This window comes from Alexandromys fortis, unplaced genomic scaffold, assembly GCF_014885135.2.
Source record: "Alexandromys fortis isolate MF-2015 unplaced genomic scaffold, M_Fortis_MF-2015_v1.1 scaffold_0, whole genome shotgun sequence".
Classification (NCBI taxonomy): domain Eukaryota; kingdom Metazoa; phylum Chordata; class Mammalia; order Rodentia; family Cricetidae; genus Alexandromys; species Alexandromys fortis.
The window spans coordinates 22673684-22695024 of record NW_026067949.1 but is presented as its reverse complement, the minus strand read 5'-3'; the positions used below and the strand labels follow the sequence as shown (position 1 = coordinate 22695024).

At 43.3% G+C, this 21341-nt stretch overlaps 2 protein-coding genes across 3 annotated transcripts in view; one reads left to right on the top strand and one right to left on the bottom strand.

Moving 5' to 3' along the window:
• N4bp2 (NEDD4 binding protein 2) overlaps positions 1-21341 on the bottom strand; it is a 330918-nt gene that overhangs the window by 119626 nt on the left and 189951 nt on the right. The gene's annotated exons all lie outside the window — the stretch shown is intronic.
• Positions 6141-21341, top strand: part of Pds5a (PDS5 cohesin associated factor A) — a 99240-nt gene continuing 84039 nt past the window's right edge. For both annotated transcript variants that reach the window (XM_050149866.1, XM_050149865.1), the window contains exons 1-2: positions 6141-6289; positions 7112-7286. In XM_050149866.1, the coding sequence (XP_050005823.1) occupies positions 7152-7286 (135 nt within the window). In that variant the 5' untranslated portion in view covers positions 6141-6289; positions 7112-7151. The remainder of the gene's footprint in view (positions 6290-7111; positions 7287-21341) is intronic.

Here is a 21341-nt window from a genome sequence, read left to right as displayed (position 1 = left end):
GTTGAACATTTCCTTAAGTGTCTTTCAGCCATTTTAGACTCCTCTGTTGAGAGTTCTCTGTTTAGGTCTGTACTCCATTTTTTTTTTATTGGATTATGTGATCTTTTGGTGTCCAATTTCTTGAGTTCTTTGTATATTTTGGAGATCAGACCTCTGTCTGATGTGGGGGTTAGTGAAGATTTTTTTCCCATTCTGTAGGCTGTCGTTTTGTCTTGTTGACCATGTCCTTTGCTTTACATAAGTTTTTCAGTTTCAGGAGGTCCCATTTATTAATTGTTTCTCTCAGTGTCTGTGCTACTGGGGTTCTATTTAGGAAGTGGTTCCCTGTGCCAATGCGTTCAAGTGTATTTTCCACTTTCTCTTCTATAAGGTTCAGTGTGGCTGGCTTTATGTTGAGGCTGTTTTGGGTTTTTTGAGACAGGGTTTCTCTGTGCAGTTCTGGCTGTCCTGGAACTCACTCTGTAGACCAGGCTGGCCTCAAACTCAGAGATCTGCCTGCAGACATATTTTTTTGGTGGGGGGGGGGGCACAAGCTCACAAAAAAATGACAGTGACATTATTATGAAAACTCAGCCTTAGCTTAGGCTTGTCTCTAACAAGCTCTTATAACTTAAATTAACATCTAGTTTTTAATCTACATTCTTCCATGCACTCATTACCTAATCTCCATTTTGCCCATCCTGCTTCCTTCATGTCTGGCAGGCAACTCCACCATTCTTCTTCCCAGAGCTCTCTGTCCAGAAGTCCTGGCTATACATCCTGCCTAGTCACTGGCCATTTAGTTTTTTTCTTTAAATTTTATTTTATGTGTCTGCATATATGTCTGTGTGAGGGTGTCAGATCCCTTGGAACTGGAGTTACAGACAGCTGTGTACTGTCATGTGGGTGCTGGGAATTGAACCTGGGTCCTCTGGAAGAGCAGACAGTGCTCTTAACCACTGAGCCATCTCTCCAGTCCCAGCCATTTAACGTTTTATTAAACCAATCACAATGACACATCTTCACGCAGTGTAAAGGAATATTCTACATTTTCCCCTTTTATCTAAATAAAAAGAAAGGTTTTAACTCTAACATAGTAAAACTATATACAATAAGAACACTTATCAGATAAGAATTACATTTACAATGTACAGTTCACTTGCATTTAACAATTGTTTTTGTTTTTGATTTTTTTCGATACAGGGCTTCTCTGTGTAATAGTCCTAGCTGTCCTGGAACTCAGTTTGTAGACCAGGCTACCTTCAAACTCATAGAGATCTGCCTATCTCTGTCTCCAAAGTGCTGGGAGTAAAGACATGTGCCACCACCAACTGGCCGCATTTAGCAAATTTAGAGAAAATATTCGATTATCTATATCCTATCTTAGTCAAAGTTTTATAGCTAAACCATTTTTGTCACGACTTGTATTACCATTCTAAAAATATCTTTTAGACCTTAAAACATCTTTTTAAATAAACAAATCAAGTTTTTATGTTTCTAAACTTTATATCTCTTATGTAAGTTTCTTTTTGAATTTGGTAATAAGGAAAACTGTAAAACAGTAACTAATTTTCATTGCCCATCAAAGTCCCAAGAAGAATAAAATATTACTTGAGTAAAGAGGAAATGCAGAGAAAGAGACTTTTTTTTTGAGACAGGGTTTCTCTGTAGCTTTGGAGTCTGTCCTGGAGCTAGCTCTTGTAGACAAGACTGGCTTTGAACTCACACAGATCCTCCTGCCTCTGCGCTTCCAGTGCTGGAATTAAAGGTGTGCACCACCATCGCCCAGCAAAAGAGACTTTTTTTTTTTTTCAGGACAGGGTTTCTCTGTAGCTTTGGAACCTGTCCTGGAACTAGCTCTGTAGACCAGGTTAGCCTCAAACTCACAAAGACCCACCTACCTCTGCCTCCTGAGTGCTGGGATTAAAGGCATGTGCCATCACCACCCAGTGAGAAAGCAACTTCTAAAACTATGCAATGATAGACATCTGGCTACCTGGACATGCATCTAGGGTTCCTCTGTAATGTTGAGGCATCAGTCCTTGGGCTAAAGTCTGTCAATATCTGACAGACTTTCTGTAAAATAGGAATTTTTTGAAGGACTGTCCTACTTTGTCTTGGCAAAGTTTGGTAGTCGCTTTCCTTTGCATCCTATTTGTCCAGTTCGGATAGCAGACTGTCAGCAGTCAAGGCAAGAGTAGTTTCTTTCCCAGTGGCCAGTTTTTGTCACAGGGAAAGCAAACTCTATATAGAGGTTCTTTGATGCCCATCATCCTTTTTAAATTTAAATTGGTGTTGCCAGGAGCATGTATACGGATGTACATCTACATGGACCATGTGCCTGTATACGGATGTACACCTATATGGACTGAAGGCGAAGGCGTAAGTTACAAACAATCGCACACCAGTTTGGAATTATGATTAATAGAATGGTTATTTATTTAAAGGGGAAAAAACTTACAGATCACTGTCCCAGACAACAGTCCTCTGTGCAATTAGGAAGGGAGTCTAGTCGCCGGAAGCAGAGCAGGAAGTAAGAGAGAGCGAGGAGGGAAGGGGCCACTTTTTTAAAGAGAGAGACCACGCCCCAATGGCCTGGTATCTCAGCGGCTATTGGCTGGAGGAGTGGAAGGACCTCCCTCAACAATGGACCATGTGCATGTATACAGATGTACACCTATATGGACCCATGTGTAGGTATATGGATGTACACCTACATGGACCCATGAGCATGTATACGGATGTACACCTACATGGACCATGTGCATGTATATGGGTGTACACCTATATGGACCCATGTGTATGTATATGGATGTACACCTTTCTGGACCCATGTGTATGTATAGATGTACACCTATATGGAACATGGGTGTGTATACAGATGTACATCTATATGGACCATGTGTATGTATACAGATGTACACCTATATGGACCCATGTGTATGTATATGGAGGTACACCTACACGGACCCAAGTGTATGTATACAGATGTACATCTATATGGACCCAGAGTCTTATGTGCTTACAGGAGCAAGGCTAACATATTTGTGGCTCTACTACTGTAGCAAATGTTTCTCTTTCCCCTAGAGACTATTAACTACCTATACAGATCTTAGAGAAGGGTGGGGCTTTGTGACCACTCTCCCTGAAACAGGATGATTTGAGCTTAGTGGTTCCAGACCAGCCTGTACAACACAGACCATCTCCAGGGTTAAAGAGGGAGAGTCTCACACAGTGAGTCACACCTCTGAACCCAGCTCAGGAGGCCGAGGCATGGCTGCAGGGAGTTTGAGGCTAACCATGGCATAAACAGTGAATTTCAGACCAGCCTGAGCCAGAGTGAAATCCTGTCTCATAGGAAAAAAAAAAAAAAGCAAAACCAAGCCAAGTATGCAGTACACACTTTTAATCCCATCACTCAGGAGGCAAAGAGAGGTGAGGATCTGTGAGTTCAAGACCTGGTCTTAGGAAGTTTCAGTCAGCCAGTGCTACATAGTGAGACCATATCTCTAGAAAACAAACACAAACCATTCAAGCAAATGTGTCAGAGGCTGGCAAGATGGTTTAGCAGGTGAATGGCTGGCTATTGGTGCCAAGTCTGACCACATGGTAGAGAGAAGAGAACTGACTTTTTTTTTTTTTTTTGAGACAGGGTTTCTCTGTGTAATAGCCCTAGCTGTCCTGGAACTAGTACTTATAGACCAGGCTGGCCTCGAATTTACAGAGATCCACCTGCCTCTGCCTCCCAAGTGCTGGAAATAAAGGCGTGGGCCACCACTGCCCCGCAGAGAATGGACTTCTGCAAGTTATCCCCTGACCTCCATAGGATTGACTGTTGTGATGTTCTCAAATCTTCTCCACAAATAAATGAGTTAAAAATATATGTATAAAGACTCAAAAAACATCAGGTAGGTGTCCTGCCTGATGCTTGTTATTCTAGAAGTTGGGAGGCTGACCTGGGCTATATAAATGAGACAATGTCTCAAAAACAGCAACAGCAAAACAATAAACAACTTTCAGCGGGAGGTTGCTTCTTTTTGCTCTTTTAGAAAGGATCTCCTTGGAACTCATGTTTCACCTGCCTTGGGCCCGAGAAGTTAGTGTTACAGGATTGCCCCATTCTGTTCCAAAAGACAGACATTCTAAAGAGTATCAAAATTTGTTTCAGTTACTTTACAAATCCCACAGTTTACTATCTTGAGTGCTTACAAAACTATACAATAGTGTAGGAGGTTTGTATAAGAGTGGCCCCCTATGCTCTCCCTGCCTCATGTTTTACTAGCTGTCTAGAAGTCTTGAGATCCAGAAGTAGCTGCAAAGAGAGGCTAGTTAAAAGGCTAGTATTTTAAAGAACATCGAATAAATTCAGCCACCGCTCATTTATTATTATAGGACCCAGCCATGACAAACTCAATAGAGTCCCGAGTCTCAGTAGTTTATTCTGAGGCAATACCTGGTTCCAGGAAAGACCATAAACTGAGACTACCCCAGCACCACACAGAAACAGACCATCCAAAGGAAATTCCTAATGTTCCAACGTTGTAGATAGAATCACCTGTCAGCACACACCCATCGCTTTTCACCAGGACAAATGTCAGTCAACCTGGGGTCCTTAGAAATCCCTCACCTCCACCTTTGCTACTATTAAAACCCAACACTAACTGAGCTACGGGCTCTTCGATTACTCCAATACGTTGGACACGCGGAGAGTTCGAGTTTGTAAACTTGTTAAGAATAAAGGCTCTTTGCTTTTACATACAGGATTCGGTTTCTTTGCATACAGGACTCGGTCTCTTGGTTGGGTTTAAGGGGACTCCGTGATCTGGGCACAACAATCGTCACCATCATCATCATTATTTGCTTTTTGACAGGGTTTCTTTATGTATGTAGCTCTGGTCATCCTGGAACTCGCTCTATAGTCCAGGCTAGCCTCAAACTCAGAGCTCCACCTGCCTCTGCCTCCCGAGTGCTGGGATTAAAGGGGTGCGCCACCACCGCCTGGTTTTATTATTCTTAATTCGTTTCCTGAAAATTATGCATGTATTGTCCTGATTCATTCGCTTCAATATTTACCTTAAATTACTCAAGCACTGATTCACTGAGTTTTCCTTGGCAATCGTTTCCTTTGGATGAAAGAAAAAGTTAAGCTTTGGTGTATTTACAAGTTTTTTTTTTTTTAAAAAAAAAACGAGACTCAAACTCACACGAGTCACCCAGGTACTGGTAAATCTGTAAGACCCCACTCCCAGCTCCCATTTTTTCTGGGTTTTCACTGTCAGAAACTCCGATCTGTGTTTCTAGCCTGTGTACCCTGGATGACTGAGAGGCCAGAAGCCCGAGAACCATAGCTTGAGAGCGTCCCGCTGCCAACTTCCGATACTGCAGCGTTGAAAAAAATCTTTTGAGGCGTCTAAGGTCGTAGGGTGCGATCTCGGGCGAAGACACAAGAATGAGCAAGCCCACGTTGTGCCCCTTCGTAAAACTTTGCCTCGACTTCTAGAGCTACGTCTGGAGGAGAAGCCAGCAATTTCTCGGAGCAATTAACCATTTTTCCAGCCCGTCCGCCTCACACGTCCCCCACCAGGCAAGCTTCCGAGAGCCCCGAACTCCGAGCGGGCCGCGAGCGTCCCAGGTCAGCGCCTCCCGACCTCCGCTTCCCGCCACCGGGGCTCCTCCTCCTCCGCGCGCCCGCTCGGCCGCCGGCCTCCCGGAGGCCCGCGCGGCCAGGTCTTGGCGCCAAACGGGTGGCGGCGCTGTCCACCCCGGCGCGCGGCCGCGTCGGGCCCGAGGGAGGCGGGGGTTCGGCCGGCGGAAGAAGGGGCGGGAGCGAGGCGCGCGTTGCTCTCGCGTGCTCTCGCGCCGCTCGCGTGACGGGCCCTGGGTGTGCGCGAGGCTCCCGCTCCGCGGGGCACGGGCAGCCGGGAGCGCGCCGCGGCGAGAGGGCGGCGGGTGCGGGTGGGCGCGAGGTGCGGGCGAGCGAGCGGTCCGGCGGGCGGGCGAGCGCGGGGGGCGCGCGGGCGTGCACCCGCGCGCGGGCTCTCGGTGGAGTCGCGGCCGAGGCTGCGCTTCCTCAGCCCGACGGAGAGCGGCAGTGTCGCCCCGGCCGGCGCACGCTCGGCCCGCGTCTCCCCCCGCGGCGGCTGCTCCTCGGCACCGCCAGCCCCAGCGCCGCTCCGGGGCGGGCGGGCGGCGGCGGCGGGACCCGCGGAGCCGCTTTGTGTGCAGGCCGACGAGGGGCGGCGGCGGCGGCGGCACAACCACCTGACAGAGGCCTGGCGCTCGCTGCACCGTCCGCCCGCATGAGGAGGAGGTAAAGCGGCGGCCGGGCTCGCGCCCTCGGCGGCGGCAGCGAGGGAGGGACGGAAGGGGGAGACCGCAGGGGAGGGCGCGCGCCGAGGCCCGGCGGGGTCGTCCGGAGCGGCCACTCAGGCCTCGGCGGTGCCGGGTGGCGCCGGGCGGCCGAGGGGCGGGAGACGCCGCCGGGCTCGGTTGCTGAAGTTACGGAACAAAATGTGAAGTGCGGAGCCGCGTCCTCCGCTTCCTGGCGCGGGGCTCGGGCCGGGGGCGGCTGGCGGGGGTAGTGGGCTCGCTGGGGAGGGGCGGCCGCGAGGCGGGGACGCCGGGGGCCCGGGGCTCGGCGCGGCCAGGGCGTTCTGCTCCCGGGCGCCGGCGTCGCGCGTGGGTCCTCTTGGGGACCTAGTTTTGCGGCCTAAGCTGAACCCTCTAGGCCTCGCGTCTCCTTTCCCGGAGGGGACCGGCCAGACGGGGACCCTGCCGCTTCTCCTGGGCCGATTTGGGGCCTTTGGGTCCTCGCTGGTCCCTCGAGGCCACCAAACTTCCGACCTAGGTGCCCGGGGGTGCATTTCATTGTGAAAAGAGGTCTAGGAAACTCCGGGCGCTGTTCGGTACCTCCCGCGGCCCCGGCAGCCGGGAGCCCAGTGGCTCCGGGGCTGGAGCGGGTGGGGGCGGCGGACGCCTAGCGGGGTTCCGAGTCCCAGAGGTGGAGCGAGTGGTGGGGGGTTCCCCGGTCTCGGGGAAAGAAAGGGCTCTTCCCAGATTAGAGATTTTTGAAATGAAAAAGAGGTTACAAAGTCGCCCCTTTCCCGCTGAACTTTGGTTTTCTGACCGATAGAGGCCGGTAGAGGACTGTGAAAGAAAAGTTATCCCCCAGGATGGACTTCTCGCAGCCGAAGCCTGCCGCTGCCCTCTGTGGCGTCGTGAGTGCGGACGGAAAGATCGCTTACCCCCCGGGAGTAAAGGAAATCACGGACAAGATCACCACCGACGAAATGATCAAACGGCTGAAGGTAAGCTTCTGGGTCGACGATCTGCGCTCCGGATGGCTTGGTGACTTGTGGTTCCACTGGACTATGCGGCGTGGCCTTTGGAGTTTTGAAATACGAAGTTTTTAAAGATAGCTTATCGTCTTCTCTCTTAAAAGTATTCCAACTTGGATAGGTTCTGAAGGAACCTAAGTGAAAGGACATTTAAAAGGAGTGTGATTGTTTACTGTTTCTGTTTATTAAGCATAAAAACTCAGATTTGGTTGCTTCTCATCTCCCTGTCATTTACTGAATATTGTGGTCTGTACCCTTAAGTGTAGGCAGTGATTTGCCCCGGAAAGTTCCTTTTGGGTTTTTCTGTAGCCTTGACTGTACTGGAATTTACTTTGTAGACCAGGCTGGCCTTACGTGGTCTGCCTGCCTCTGTTTCCCGAGTGCTGGTATTAAAAGCGGTCAGTACTACTCGCTGAAAGTTACTGTTTTTATCAACTCCAAATAAGACTGATGTGAGCACAGGCAACCTTTTTTTTTTTTTTTAATATATATAACCTTATATGTATTGGTGTTTTTGCCTGCATACATGTCTGTGTGAGGGTGTTAGATCCCTGGAACTAGAGAGTTACAAGCAGTTGTGAGCTGCTGTGTGGGTGCTGGGAATTGAACCTGGGTTCTTTGGAAAAGCAGCCATTGCTCTTAACCACTGAGCCATCATCATCCATATATCAACACCCCCCACTCCATTTTCACCCAATTTTCGAATAGCTCGAAGCTTAACTATGTATACAGTGTGGCTAAATTTGAACTTAAAGTAAAATGATTTAAGTACAGACGCCCAGGAAATTTGAGGACTGTATTATCGCTATTTCGGTGAGGTTTATCTTCCTTGGTGTAAATGTGATCATCCTTAACGTCAGTGTTGCATGCTTCAATTTTGCATTGGTCGGTGTTGGGCTTTCTTTTCTGTGGACATAGATTGTGGATGGAGCCTTACCTTACAATGAGGGCAGTTTTTGTTAGTGAGTCAGTTTCAGGTAGTGATTGTCACTTTAGGGCAACTTAAATTCACCGGGGAATATTGTAGGCATTTTGGTTGCCATAGTTGGGGCTTGTTTGGAATAGGGAGAGGGCGCAGTGGGTTCTGCTAGGAAACTGACTAGGTGAAAGATCTTAAACTTTGTAAGTAGGGCATTGACAGTGGAAATAGACAAAGAACGGGTCAGAGGAGCTGTTTGAGAGAGGATCTCTGTAGCCCTGCTGGTCTTGAATCTACCACTTTCCTGCCTACACTTTCCAAATGCTAGAATTACACCACATCCTGTTAAAACAGTGATTCTCAATTGAGGGGTTGAGACCCCTTTGGGAGTCGAACCACCCTTTCACACGTGGCATATCAGATACTTACATTTACTGGTAGCAAATTTCAGTTATGAAGTAGCAACAAAAACAATTTTGTGGCTGGTGTCACTACAACATGAGGAACTGAATTAAAGGGTCCCGGCATTACAAAGGTTGAGAACCGTTGTACTAAGATGCTTTCAAGTTCAGCCAGAAGTGGTGGAAGGCCAGGCAAGAAACATGGTTGACAACTTTTCTGCCTTGTACAACTTTATTTTATGTGCATTGGTGTTTTGCCTGCATTTCTGACTGTGTGAGGGTTTTGGATCTCCTGGAACTGAATGAAGTTACAGACAATTTTGAGCTGCCGTGTGGGTGCCGGGAATTGGACTGGGGTTCTCTGGAAGAGCAGCCCGTGCTCTTGATCGCTGAGACATCTGTCTAGCCCCTTTGTGCAACTTTATTCAATGTATTTTTAGGGCCTGATTTTAGAACTGAGTATAATGTCTAGTAAGTTTTGTGTGTTTAAAATATTCCTGTGGTTTCCTTTCCATTTGTTGCCATTTTGAAAGAATCAGTTTCTTTAATTAAAACGGGTTCTTTTCTGTTTTCTTTCCATTCCCTTTTACTGGGGTGGGGAGGATGCATGTGTAGGCAGTGCATATTAAACCCAGGCCCTGCTCTGCCTACCACCCCAGCCTAAGGCAGGTAAATCGTTTTTGTTTTGTTTTTGTTTTGGCCTAAAACTTGCTATGAAAATGAGGCTGATCTTAAATTTCCCTCAGTTCTCTCGATTCTCTCTGTCTTTGAAGTGTCACTGTGCTCAACTAAAATTTTTGTGTGAGAATGCCTATATGTCTGTGTTTGTGTGTGTGCGTACTTATGTGTTTATGTGTAGGTACATAGGCACTTTTGTGTAAGTTTGTGGAGGCCTGTGGACAGTCTTGGGTATTATTACCTTCTGTCTTCTGGCCTTTGAGAGAACACCTGTGAAGTCCACCTCCTTTGAGACAAGGTTTCTGATTGTCCTGGAGTTCACCAATTAATTTAGATTGGCTATCCAGTGGGTCTGGAGAATCTTCCTGCTGAGATTGCAATTGTTGTGTCCACGTGGAGCTTTTTATGCTGTCCTGGGGATCAGAGCTCAAATTTAGATCCTTACACTTGGAAGAAAAGCACTGGTCACTTTGTTTCTCCTTAGCTCTCCAAAGTGAATCTTGGTACTTGTACCGAGAGTTTGTTAATGCTTCATAAGATTATATTGGGTGGTGGTGGCACACGCCCGCCTTTAATCCCAGCACTTTGGAGGCAGAGGCAGGCGGATCTCTGTGAGTTCGAGGCCAGCCTGGTCTACAGAGCTAGTTCCAGGACAGGCTCCAAAGCTACAGAGAAACAAAAACAAACAAACAAAAAAAGATTATATTGGGTACTTCGAGTAAGACTGAATGACTAAGAAAAATAAAGCTGTTCGATAAAATTAGAATTATTCCTGTATGTGTGTGTTTTGTCCTGTTGTATTTTATTCCCTACCCCAGTTTGTCTTTTAGTGTTTTTGAGACAGGGTTTCTATTTGTCCCTGGCTGTCACAGAACTCATTATATAGACCAGGGTAGCTTCCTCTGCCAGGGATGCTGGGGTTAAAGATGTGTTCCAATAAGATCAGCGACTCAACCCAGGTTTTTGACCAGTTTTGAGACAGGTTCTTTTTTGTTTGTTTTTTGATACAGGATTTCTCTGTGTAAAAGCCCTGGTTGACCTAGAATTTACATTGTACACCAGGCTGGCCTCAAACTCAGAAATCCACCTGCCTCTGCCTCCCAAGTGCTGGGATTAAAGATATGTACTATTACTGCTTGGAATGAGACAGTGTCTTACTGTTTGGCTCAGGCTAATCTTAGATTCACAGATCCTTCCTTGGCCTCCTGATATGAGTGTGCTGGGATAACAGATATGTGCCACAAACTTAGGAATCATCTAGTTTTGATTAAGTGTTTAAATTAAGAATATTGAAAAATGTCCCCTGATACATGCCTTATATCCCGGCAGTTCGGGAGGCAGAAGCAGGTAGATCTCTGAATTTGATGACAGAGTGAGTTCCAGGACAGCAAGGACTTCACAGAGAAACCTAGTCTTCAAAAAATAAAACAAAAATTGAAATAGCGAGGCATGGTCGTGTTCACATTTAATCCCAACACTCAAGGAGAGCAGGTGGATCTCTGTCATTGCTAGGCCAGCCTGGTCTACATAGCGAATTCTAGGCCAGCTAGGAGTACACACTGACACCCTGTCTCCAAAAAAATAAATAAAATTAGATAAAAGAATATTAAAACCTTGCATTCTTAGGGGTGAGCAGTCTTTTTTTTTTTTTTTTTTTTTTTAAAATAAGAAAATTTGGGTCCAACTTGGATCCTTTATTGTGGAAGGAGAATGGATTCCCACAGTCCTTAGACCTTCACCTGGAAGCCATGCATATTCTCTCTCTTTCTCTTTCTCTTTCTCTCTCTCTCTCTCTCTCTCTCTCTCTCTCTCTCTCTCTCTCTCTCTCTCTCTCTCTTTCTTTCATACACACACACAGTAAAGTGCAATGAAAAATTTAAAAACAGGAAATTATGACATACTTTTCCATTTAAATAAAGATAGATAAATATTAGAAGCATTCTTGACTGCAAAAGGTCAAGGACAACACTGGGTTAGCTCTTCATTTATTATGAATTCTTTTGCAAGTTAAAGTTGATACACATTTTTATAAATTTTACTTTCTTTTTGGTTTTTTGAGACAGGGTTTCTCTGTATCCTTGGCTGTCCTGGAACTAGCTTTTGTAGACCAGCTGGCCTCAATTTCAGAGATCTGCCTGCCTCTGCTTCACAATTGCTGGGAATTGAAGATGTGCATCAGTTTTTGTTGTTGCTGTTGTTGCTGTTTAATAAAGAGAAAATCACTTAGCCCAGGAGACCAGGCTGGCCTTGGATTTAAGATCCTCCTTACTCCACATCTGAAATGCTGTGATTACAGGTATATACCACCACGCTTGAGGATTGAGTCTAGTGCTTCACGCATGCTAAACTGGCACCTTACCAACTGACCCATATCCTCAGCGAGAGATGATCTGTCTCTTCATGTCCAGACTGCTCCCAGAATTTTGATCCTCTTATATCCTAGGGGTCACAAAAATGTTCCACTACATGAGCTTGGCTCCATACTTTAAGAAGAAAGTGTGTTTCTGTATATAGGTGTACTGTGCCTTGGTGTGTATGTAAAGTCAGAGAACAACTGAAAGTAGTTCTTTTTTTCTACCCCTTGGGTCCCAGGGATTGAATTCAGATTGTTTGGCTTGGTTGCATCTTATTGCTAAGCACTTTTATTTATTACTGGCTCCATAATTTTACAGTTAGAAGGATCCTAAAAAATTCTGGAACCCACTCTTAGCAGATGACAAAAGTTATGTCTGTTGTGTCTAAATGACTCAGTAGCTGGTTAGTGGCAGATTCAGGGCAGTGGCATTGTATTTGTTTTGGTTCTGATGTAACTTGCATCTAAGGCGTCTTTAGTAGATACGGCTAAAAATTTGTGATGTTTTAAAAAGTGTTGGGAACCAGCCTCGGACAAAAATACCTCTTGCCAGGGTAGAGGCGTGTGTATTTAGAAAATATTAGTAAAAGATATGAAGACGTGAAAGAAATTAATAGAGCGGAGAAACAAAGTATAGTACCGGGAGGGAGTTCCAGTGAGTGTTTAAAATTAAATATTTCAGTTTAAATGTCCACAGCACATGTGTGGAGAGGTAGGACAATTTTGTATAGTTGCTTCTCTCCGTCTGCTTTTATGTGTTTCAGGGATCAAACTTAGGTTGTCAAATTTGGCAGTTGCCTTTGCTCTCTGAGCCATCTCACCAGCCCAAGAGTTGTGATAGAGAGAGGAAGAGGGAGGGCTTGCTGGCTGACTTATCTGATTCCTAGCTGCTGGTTAGCTAAGGACGACATTGAACTTCTCATTCTGCTTCTTCCTTCCCAGGTATTCTAAAGCAGGCACACCTCTTTGCTATGTTTCTTCAGTCTACTCAGGACATCCTCAGGTTTGCATAGTAAAATATATATATATATTTTTTTTATTTTTTGAGACATGGTCTTTCTACATCATCCTGGCTGCCTCTGAAATGCTGAAATTGCAATTGCGCACCATAATGCCTGGGCATAGTAAAATTTCAATTTGGTGTTTTTCAGGAACTACTCTATTTTGTTAGATTTCATTACACTTGGTTTCCTTTTGTTATTAGGTTCATTTCTGCTTTAATAGATTATTCACATTGTATAGCCCAGAACGTCTTTTGCTATAGGTATCAGTTTTTACTAAGGGAAGTGTCTTGTGTCTTAGATTTCTAATTGGGTAGTTTTTTTTTGTTTTGGAAGGAGGGTTGTTGTTTTGGTTTTCCCTGCTTTTTCCAGTTAGTGTTTGTCTGTGTAACATCCCTAGCTATCCTGGAACTAGTTCTGTAGGCCAGGCTGGCTTCGAACTCAGAGATCTGCCTGCTTCTGCCTCCTGAGTGTTGAGACTTACAAGCATGTGCCGACTCCTTCAGGTCATATCCCTGAAGTTTTATTAGTACTGGACATGTTTCTTTGATTTGTCTTCTGTGCACTAGATCACATTTGTTCACTTATTGATTCTCATAGCGTATTCTTCCATCTTAATAGCTGGTACATATACATAACAAATATTTGTTAAACGATTAAGTACTTTCATGTAGGGGGATTTTAATCCCTCCTACTCTTAATTTAAATTTTTAAGAAAATTGTATGCTGTGCTCACTTGCAGATGTCAGACTATTCTTGGGAGTCAGTTATTCCCTTTCACCTTGTTGCAGCAAGGTCTCTTTCTGCCATCTTGAGTACTCTGAAGTAGCTGTCCTGCAAGTTTTAAATAATTTTCCTGTCTTCCATTTTGTAGTAAGAGTATGTAGTAAGAGTACTAGAAATATGTTGTTTTGGGGGGGAAATTAAGATGTTAAAAGTTCACTTTCCCCCTCTACCTTAATCTAATACAGGATTATAAATATTTATAATTTCTTTTAATTTTAGTCATTTCTCCATATCCTCTTTTGATTCTGGCCTTTTATTCTTTCATATTTATTTTAAATCTTTTTCCATGTGCTGGGGTTTGAACTCAGGGAGTTGCTCATGCTTGGCCAGTATTCATTACAGCCTCCTGAGCTACAGCCTCCACCCTGATGTAATCTTTTTTATTTTTAGATATATTTATTTTATGTGTATGAGTATTTTGCTTCCATGTATGTCTTTGTACCATGTGTGTGCTTTGCGGCCTCTTGGTCAAAAGAGGGCATTGTATTCCCTAGAATTGGAGTTACAGATGGTTGTGGATTGCCATGATGGTGTTGAGACTGAACACCAGTCCTCTGGAAGAGAAGCATGTCCAGCCCAGCATAACCTTTTTAATACATTCATTTAGTATGTCTTAAGGTTCTCTTACTATTCTGATTCTCTTATTTTATGGCAAGTATACTATTTAGGGAGAGTTGAATAGAATAGTCTTTTTTACATTATATTGGGAAACATGTCACTCGTCCTTCTAGGTATGCTGTTTAATATTTGGTCTTTTTTTTTTTTTTTTTTTTTTTTTTTTTTTTTTTTTTTTTTGGCTTTTTGAGACAAGGTTTCTCTGTGTAGCTTTGGAGTCTGTCCTGGAACTCGCTCTATAGACCAGGATAGACCAGGCTGGCTTCGGACTCACAGAGATCTGCCTGCCTCTGCCTCCTGAGTGCTGGTTTTAAAGGTGTGCGCCACCATTGCCTGGTGTGAAGCAAATTTCTTTTCCTTTGCAACTAGTAAGTAGTGCTTTAGAAAATAATTTATTAGACTACCTTGTTTTTTAACTGTTTTATTTGCTTTTCTATTGCTGTGTTAAATGACTGACCGAAAGCAACTTAGGAGAGGAAGGTATTTATTTTGGTTAGAGGTTACAGCTCATCTAGGGAAGCCAAGGAAGTAACTGAAGTAGAGACCAAGGAGGAGTTCTGCTGACTGAGTTGCTCTCTATGGCTTGCTCAGCTCTCATATATAACCCAGGACTACCTGTCCAGGAATGGCAGTGCCCACAGTAGACTGGGCCCTTCTACATCAGTCATTAACCAAGAAAATACCCTCAGTGAGGCAGAGACAAGCAAATCTCTGAGTTCATGGCCAGCCCTGTCTGAATTAGCATTTTCCAGGCCAGCCAGAACTACACAGAAAGACCCTGTCTCAAAAAACACAAAAAGCCAAAGCAAAGTAAAGAAAATGCCTCACAGACATGCCTACAGGCCAAGTCTGATGGAGGCTCTGTTTGTGTCAAGTTGTCAAAAGCTATCACAATTAGCCATGTTTAGAAAAAGATGTCACACTGTATTTTTTGAGTTGAGGTTCAGGCTGTCCAAATTTAGCTCTGGTATCCTTTTTAATATTAGTGTCTTTTTCTTTTTGAGATAGTGTCTTACTGTGTAGACTAGACTGGCATGGAACTTGTATTAATTCTCCTGCCTCTGAGATTTCTTGAATCACTTTGTCCAGCTAAAGAATCTCCCCTTTCCAAACTGAGAATTAAATCAAGGCAAGAGCTCCACTACTACTGAGCTGCATTATTTCTCAGCTCGCGCTCCCTTCTGTCTTTTTTGCATTCTCTTTTACCTCCCTTTGACTGGGCACAAGTCTGTATTGGTCACAGCTCCTTCAGGAGACTGAAGTGGGACTACCAGGTGGCACTGATGTAGTCCAACTATGCTTTATGATCTGATGTAGGGAGTGGAAATGGTTGAAGGTCTTGTCATACAAGCCCACTATGCTTCCTAGCGTATCTACCTCCAGCAGGATGATCTTGTCACAAAGGTAGATCTTCACCATTTTTGGCTTCTCCGTGGGTGGTACCTCCTTGGCCTTGTTCAAGCTGCTGACTACAGTGAGTGCAGCATCCACTGCAGGCCTTGGTTTAGGGGTCACCTCTACAGGTGCTGTAAATTGTACCAACTGCTCACAGGACATGTCCAGCATAGTAGGTGAAATTGAAGAAGCTCTACTTGTGCTTCATTTCCAACATCTTGCCAGGTGCTCAGAAAATAACGCATCACCTACACCCGTGCGATTGTCTTTTAAGAAGTGAGCCCTTCACTTCTTGTCTAAGGTGTTATTTATCGTGTGCTTCCTGGCCCAGATTTGGGAAGCTCTTTTATTCCGGTGGCCCTATTTTCAGTTTTAATAGAAGGTGGCATTAATAAATCAAAATCTAGGGTTTGTATTTGCCTGTAGGATATAATCCTTTAAGTTCTCAATATACAGAGCTAGGAAATGAATTTAAGTTTATTTAATCAATAAGTCAAATGCCTGTTTGGATACCCCCGGTTGAAACTCATCACATAATTCTTCCTAGGCTTTCCTCCTTTTCATATTTAGATTTCTTCTTCTTATAAAGTAGGCCTGGTTTCTATAACATTGATAAATTTTCATACTATCCTACTGTAAGCACAAAAGTAAATTCACATCTTTTTTTTTAATCAGTATCAATCATAAGGTTTCTTTCTTGGATTAAAAGTTGAAGAGCTAGGGATTGTGCCCAGGATCTCAGGCTCATTCTATGACTCAAATACCTCCTGCCTACAAGATTTCCTTGCAGTTCCTCGCTTTATTACTGTGTATGTGCATGGGCACATAGGTGCTATGGCATGTGTCAGAGACAATATTGTGGAGTTGGTTCTCTTTGACCTTTATGTGATTTCCTGGGACCGAACATAAGTTGTGGGGGTTCATGGCAAGCAAGCACCTTTACTCACTGAGACATCTTTCTGGTCCTGCAGTTTTGTTTTCCCCATTAGAGAACATGTGAAGTACAGTGTTTCTTAGTTAACTTTAAATTGAAACTTTTAACTGCTTTCTGATGTGTGTGTGTCCAGTTATTTAGAATATATATCTTCTTGAAGAACACTCATAAATATCTCTAAAGAAAATGGTAAAACTAGGCAGTAATAAAATGAAGTTGCTTTTAGATCCTTGTAAAATAATTCTTTACCAAAATGGTAATTTTGTCTATTCAGTTTTCATTGCTTCTTTAATTGTAATTCTTAATGTTTTTGTTCCATGTTCTTCTGTTACTATCTTATGGTTTACTTTTTTAATGGACTATTGTTTTTAGAGTAATTTTAGGTTGACAGAAAAGTTAACTGGAAGGGACAGAGTGCCACTCTACCCTACTGTGATACCTTTGTGTCCAAATTATCACATCATTATCACTCAAGTTCATATCCCTTTTTTTTGCTTTTTTTTAAATTGATATTTATTGAGCTCTACATTTTTCTCTGCTCTCCTCCCTGTCTCTCCCCTCCCCATTTCAACCCTCCCCCAAGGTCCCCATGCTCCCAATTTACTCAGGAGATCTTGTCTTTTTCTACTTTCTACTTCCCACTTCCCATGTAGATTAGATCTATGTAAGTCTCTCTTAGTGTCCTCATTGTTGTCTAAGTTCTCTGGGATTGTGGTTTGTAGGCTGGTTTTCTTTGCTTTATGTTTAAAAACCACCTATGAGTGAGTACATGTGATAATTGTCTTTCTGTGTCTGGGTTACCTCACTCACAATAATGTTTTCTAGCTCTATCCATTTTCCTGCAAAATTCAAGCTGTCGTTAAATTTTTTTTTGCTGTGTAGTACTCCATTGTGTAAATGTACCACATTTTTCTTATCCATTCTTCAGTAGAAGGGCATTTAGGTAGTTTCCAGTTTCTGGCTATGGCAAACAAAGCTGCTATGAACATAGTTGAGCATGTGTCCTTGTGGCACAATTGAGCATCCTTTGGATATATACCCAAAAGTGGTATTACTGGATCTTGAGGAAGGTTGTTCAAAGATGTGTGTATTGATATCTGGGTCTTCTATTTGGCTCCATTGGTCCTCCTGTCTGTTCTTATGCCAGTACCAGTCTGTTTTCAGTACTTTAGCTCTGTAATAGAGTTTGACATATTCCTATTTTTGCCTTATTTAATTTTTCTTAGCCTCATTTATGTTTACTCCTTTAAAATAACTTTTTAAATTTATTTAGTGTTTGGGGGGGTGTGTGTACATATATGTGGAGGTCAGAAGACGTCTTATGGGAGTTTCTTCTTTTGTAATACTGTGTTGGTTCTAGAGATTGAACTCAGGCAAAGGAATTTAACCACAGAGCCAACTTTTACTAGCATTTTATTTGATTTTTAAATTTAATGATTGGAGACAATCTGATTATGCAGCCTTAGACTAGTCATGAGCTTTCTTATGTTTCTGCCTCATTGCTAGGATTACAGTTAAAACCTGTCATGCCCACCTTCCTGTCCTTTTTAAATTTTTAATTTTTGAGACAGAATCATGCTGCTGAGGCTGGCCTCCAACTAACCATCCTAGATGGACCTGAACTGCTGCTCTGATCCTCCTGTCTCCACCTTCTAAGTGCCAGAATCACAGGCATTACTGCTGCTGTTCACTCGTTTTTTGTGTATGTGTTCGCATCGACTTATTTTGGTGCTGTTTGTTTTTATCTGCTTAACACAGACTGGAGTTATCTCGAAAGGGGAAGCTAACTTTGGAAAATGCATACATCAGATTGCCAGTAGGCAAGTCTGTATTTTCTTGATGATTGATATGGGAGGGCCCAGCCCGCTAGCGGGTGATTTCACCTCTGGACAGGTAGTCCTGGTTAAAGGACTGAAAGCAGGCTGATCAAGCCAGTAGGCTCCTTTGTAATCTCTGCTTCAGTTTCTGCCTCCAGGCTCCCACCTTGTTCTTGCCCTGACTTTCCTTGATGATAGACTGTAAACTCTAAGATGAAATAAACCTTTTTATCCCCAAGATGCTTTTAGTCATGGCGTTTACCATAGCCATAGAAACCTGTGGCTGTGAGTGTTGTATGGTGGTATTTGTATACCTGTGTTTCTGTATCTTTATACTTGTATATGTGTGTACCTGGATGTCCATATATGTATATCTGCATATGGAGGCCAGGAGTCAGTTACTGTTACATTCAGTTCCAGGTGTCTTCCTCTATCACCCCTCCTTTCTTTCCTCCCTCCCTCCTTCCCTCCCTCTCTCCCTCTCTCTCTGCCTCTGTCCCTTTCCCTCCCTCCCTCTCTCTTTTTCTCCTTTCCTTTGAGACATAATTTTTTCACTGAATATGGAGATCACCAAATAGCAAGATTGCCTGGTTAGTGACACCCTTCCAGTCCTCAGTCTTCCAATCTCTGTTGTTATAGGTGTAGACTGCCATGTCAGCTTCAGTTTGGTGTGTGTGTGTGTATTTGAGCATATGCACATATATGTGAGTGCCCATAGAGGCTAAAAGAGAAATTTGGATTCTCTGGAGCTGGAGTTATAGGTTGTTAGGAGTTGCCTGATAAAGGGTACTGGGAACTTGCTGGAAGAACAGCAAGGCAGCAAGTGCTCTTCTGAGTTATCTCTCAGTTGTTTCTGTCTAGAACTCAGTCTGTAGATCAGCCTGACCTCGAACTCACATCCACCTGTCTTTGCCTCCCAAGTGCTGGGATTAAAGGCATGTAAGGCATGTACCACCACCTCCTACTGTCTCCACTTTATTTCTCAACATACTAAAACCTGAACACTCTATACTTACATATTGTTTATACTATTTTTGACTCTAAGTGGGGTTTATCACCCGGTTCTAAAAATTACATTTATTTATTGTGTACTTGTTTGTGTGTGAGTGCACATGTGAAGTCAGAGGACAGCTTGAAGGAGTCGGTTATCTATTTTTACCTGAGTCCAGGAATTTGTACTCACATAGTTAGTCCTGATAGAAATTACCTTTACCTACTACTGAATCATTTTTCCAGCCCTAAATTGGCCTTGTAATACTTTGTAGGTTTAGCTTATGTGGCCAAAGTGAGCATTTAAGTGCCAATTTATTCATTTTAAATGGATATTAGCGGATTTTTATTTTTAAAAGATTCAATTTTTTTTTTTTGGTTGCTGAGAGACAGCCGTGAGTGCTGGTGACTGAAGTCTTATATTTTTGGTTGTGAGCCTAGTAAAATTTTACTTCATTTTATTATTTATTTATTTATTTATTTATTTATTTATTTATTTATTTATTTATTTATTTATTGGATTTTTGAGACAGGGTTTCTCCGTAGCTTTTGGTTCCTATCCTGGAACTAGCTCTTCTAGACCAGGCTGGCCTGGAACTCACAGAGATATGCCTGCCTCTGCCTCCCAAGTGCTGGGATTAAAGGCGTGCGCCACCACCGCCCGGCTTTAAAATTTTATTTTTAAAAGATTTAAAATTTTTATTTATGTGCATGAATGGTTAGCTTGGCCATAAATATGTGTACCATATGTTTGCCTGGTACCTACAGAAGCTAGAGTGTAGAACTGGAGTTATTGATGATTTGAGTGACCATATGGGTTCTGGAAACCAAACCCAGGTCAGGAAGTGTTTGTAATTGATGAGACACCTCTCTAACCCCTCTCCCAAAGGATTCTAAATACTCTTGATGAACAGCATGCTGTAAAGTAGATTGGTTGTTAAGTTTTTGAGTTCTTAAATGGCACCTGGTATTGTGTGCAGTTGTGTCATTGATCGTCCATGAAGTGCACATGAGTGCATGTGCCTTCATATGTGTAGAGGTGCCTTCAGAGGCCAGAAGTGTTGTATCCCCCTGGAGCTGGAGTTACAGGTGGTTGTGAGCCACATGCATTTTGGCCACTGAGCTTGGGGCCTCTACCGGATTAATACATGGTTTTAGCCATGAACCATCTTTTCAGCCCTCCTTTGTTCTGTATTTTTAATTTATGTGTAACAGTGTATTTTCTGCATATGTGTATTTGTATCATGTTCATGCAGTGCCTGTGGTCAGAAGAGGGTGTTGTATCCCCTGTGACTGGGTTACAGACAGTTGTTAGCTGTCCAGTGGTTGCTTGGAATGGAACCTGGGTTCTTTGGAAGAGGTGAAACCATCTCTCCAACCCCTCCCCCTTAATATAAAATAAGCCCCGAGTTGAGTTTTGTTTTTTTTCCGAGATAGGGTTTCTCTGTGTGATTCTAGCTGTCCTGGAACTCATTCTGTAGATCAAGTTGGTCTTGAACTCAGTGAGATCCGCCTGCCTCTGCTTCCCTGAGGGCTGGTATTAAAGATGTGCACCACCACTGCCCAGCTTGATACAAAGAAATGATTGAGAACTCTAGAAATAAACTTTATAACTCTAGAAATACACTTTTTAGATATAATTTTGTATCTCTTTGTTAAGTGTCATTTTGCTTTTCTCAAACATACTATTTAAAAGGTGGTATTATTGTTATTATTGTAATGGTTACATAGCACAGGATGGGCCAGAACTCATAATAATCAAGTACAATTTTACTAGTGATTTTAAAAAATGTTATTAAATGAAAATAGTCTTCAAGTTATTTATTTGTGAAGGCAGAAACTCTGGGTCTCAAGTTTTTCATGATATCCTGTTACTTCTCAGGCTACAAGTACATACAGCACATTAGCACTTAAAGGAGAAGTTGAAGTGGCAGTTCCTACGCATTTTGCTAAAGAGATTTGACATAGGGTCTGATATTCTGCCTTAGCCTAGTGATATATGACTAGAGTGTTGGATGTGTCATTTTAGTTTCCCTTTTTTATAGAGTGGGCGTCAAGTAAAGACTTGCCTGTTTTTCACTGGTTTATTGCATTTCAGAAGTAATCATTCTTTTTTTTAATATTTATTTATTTATT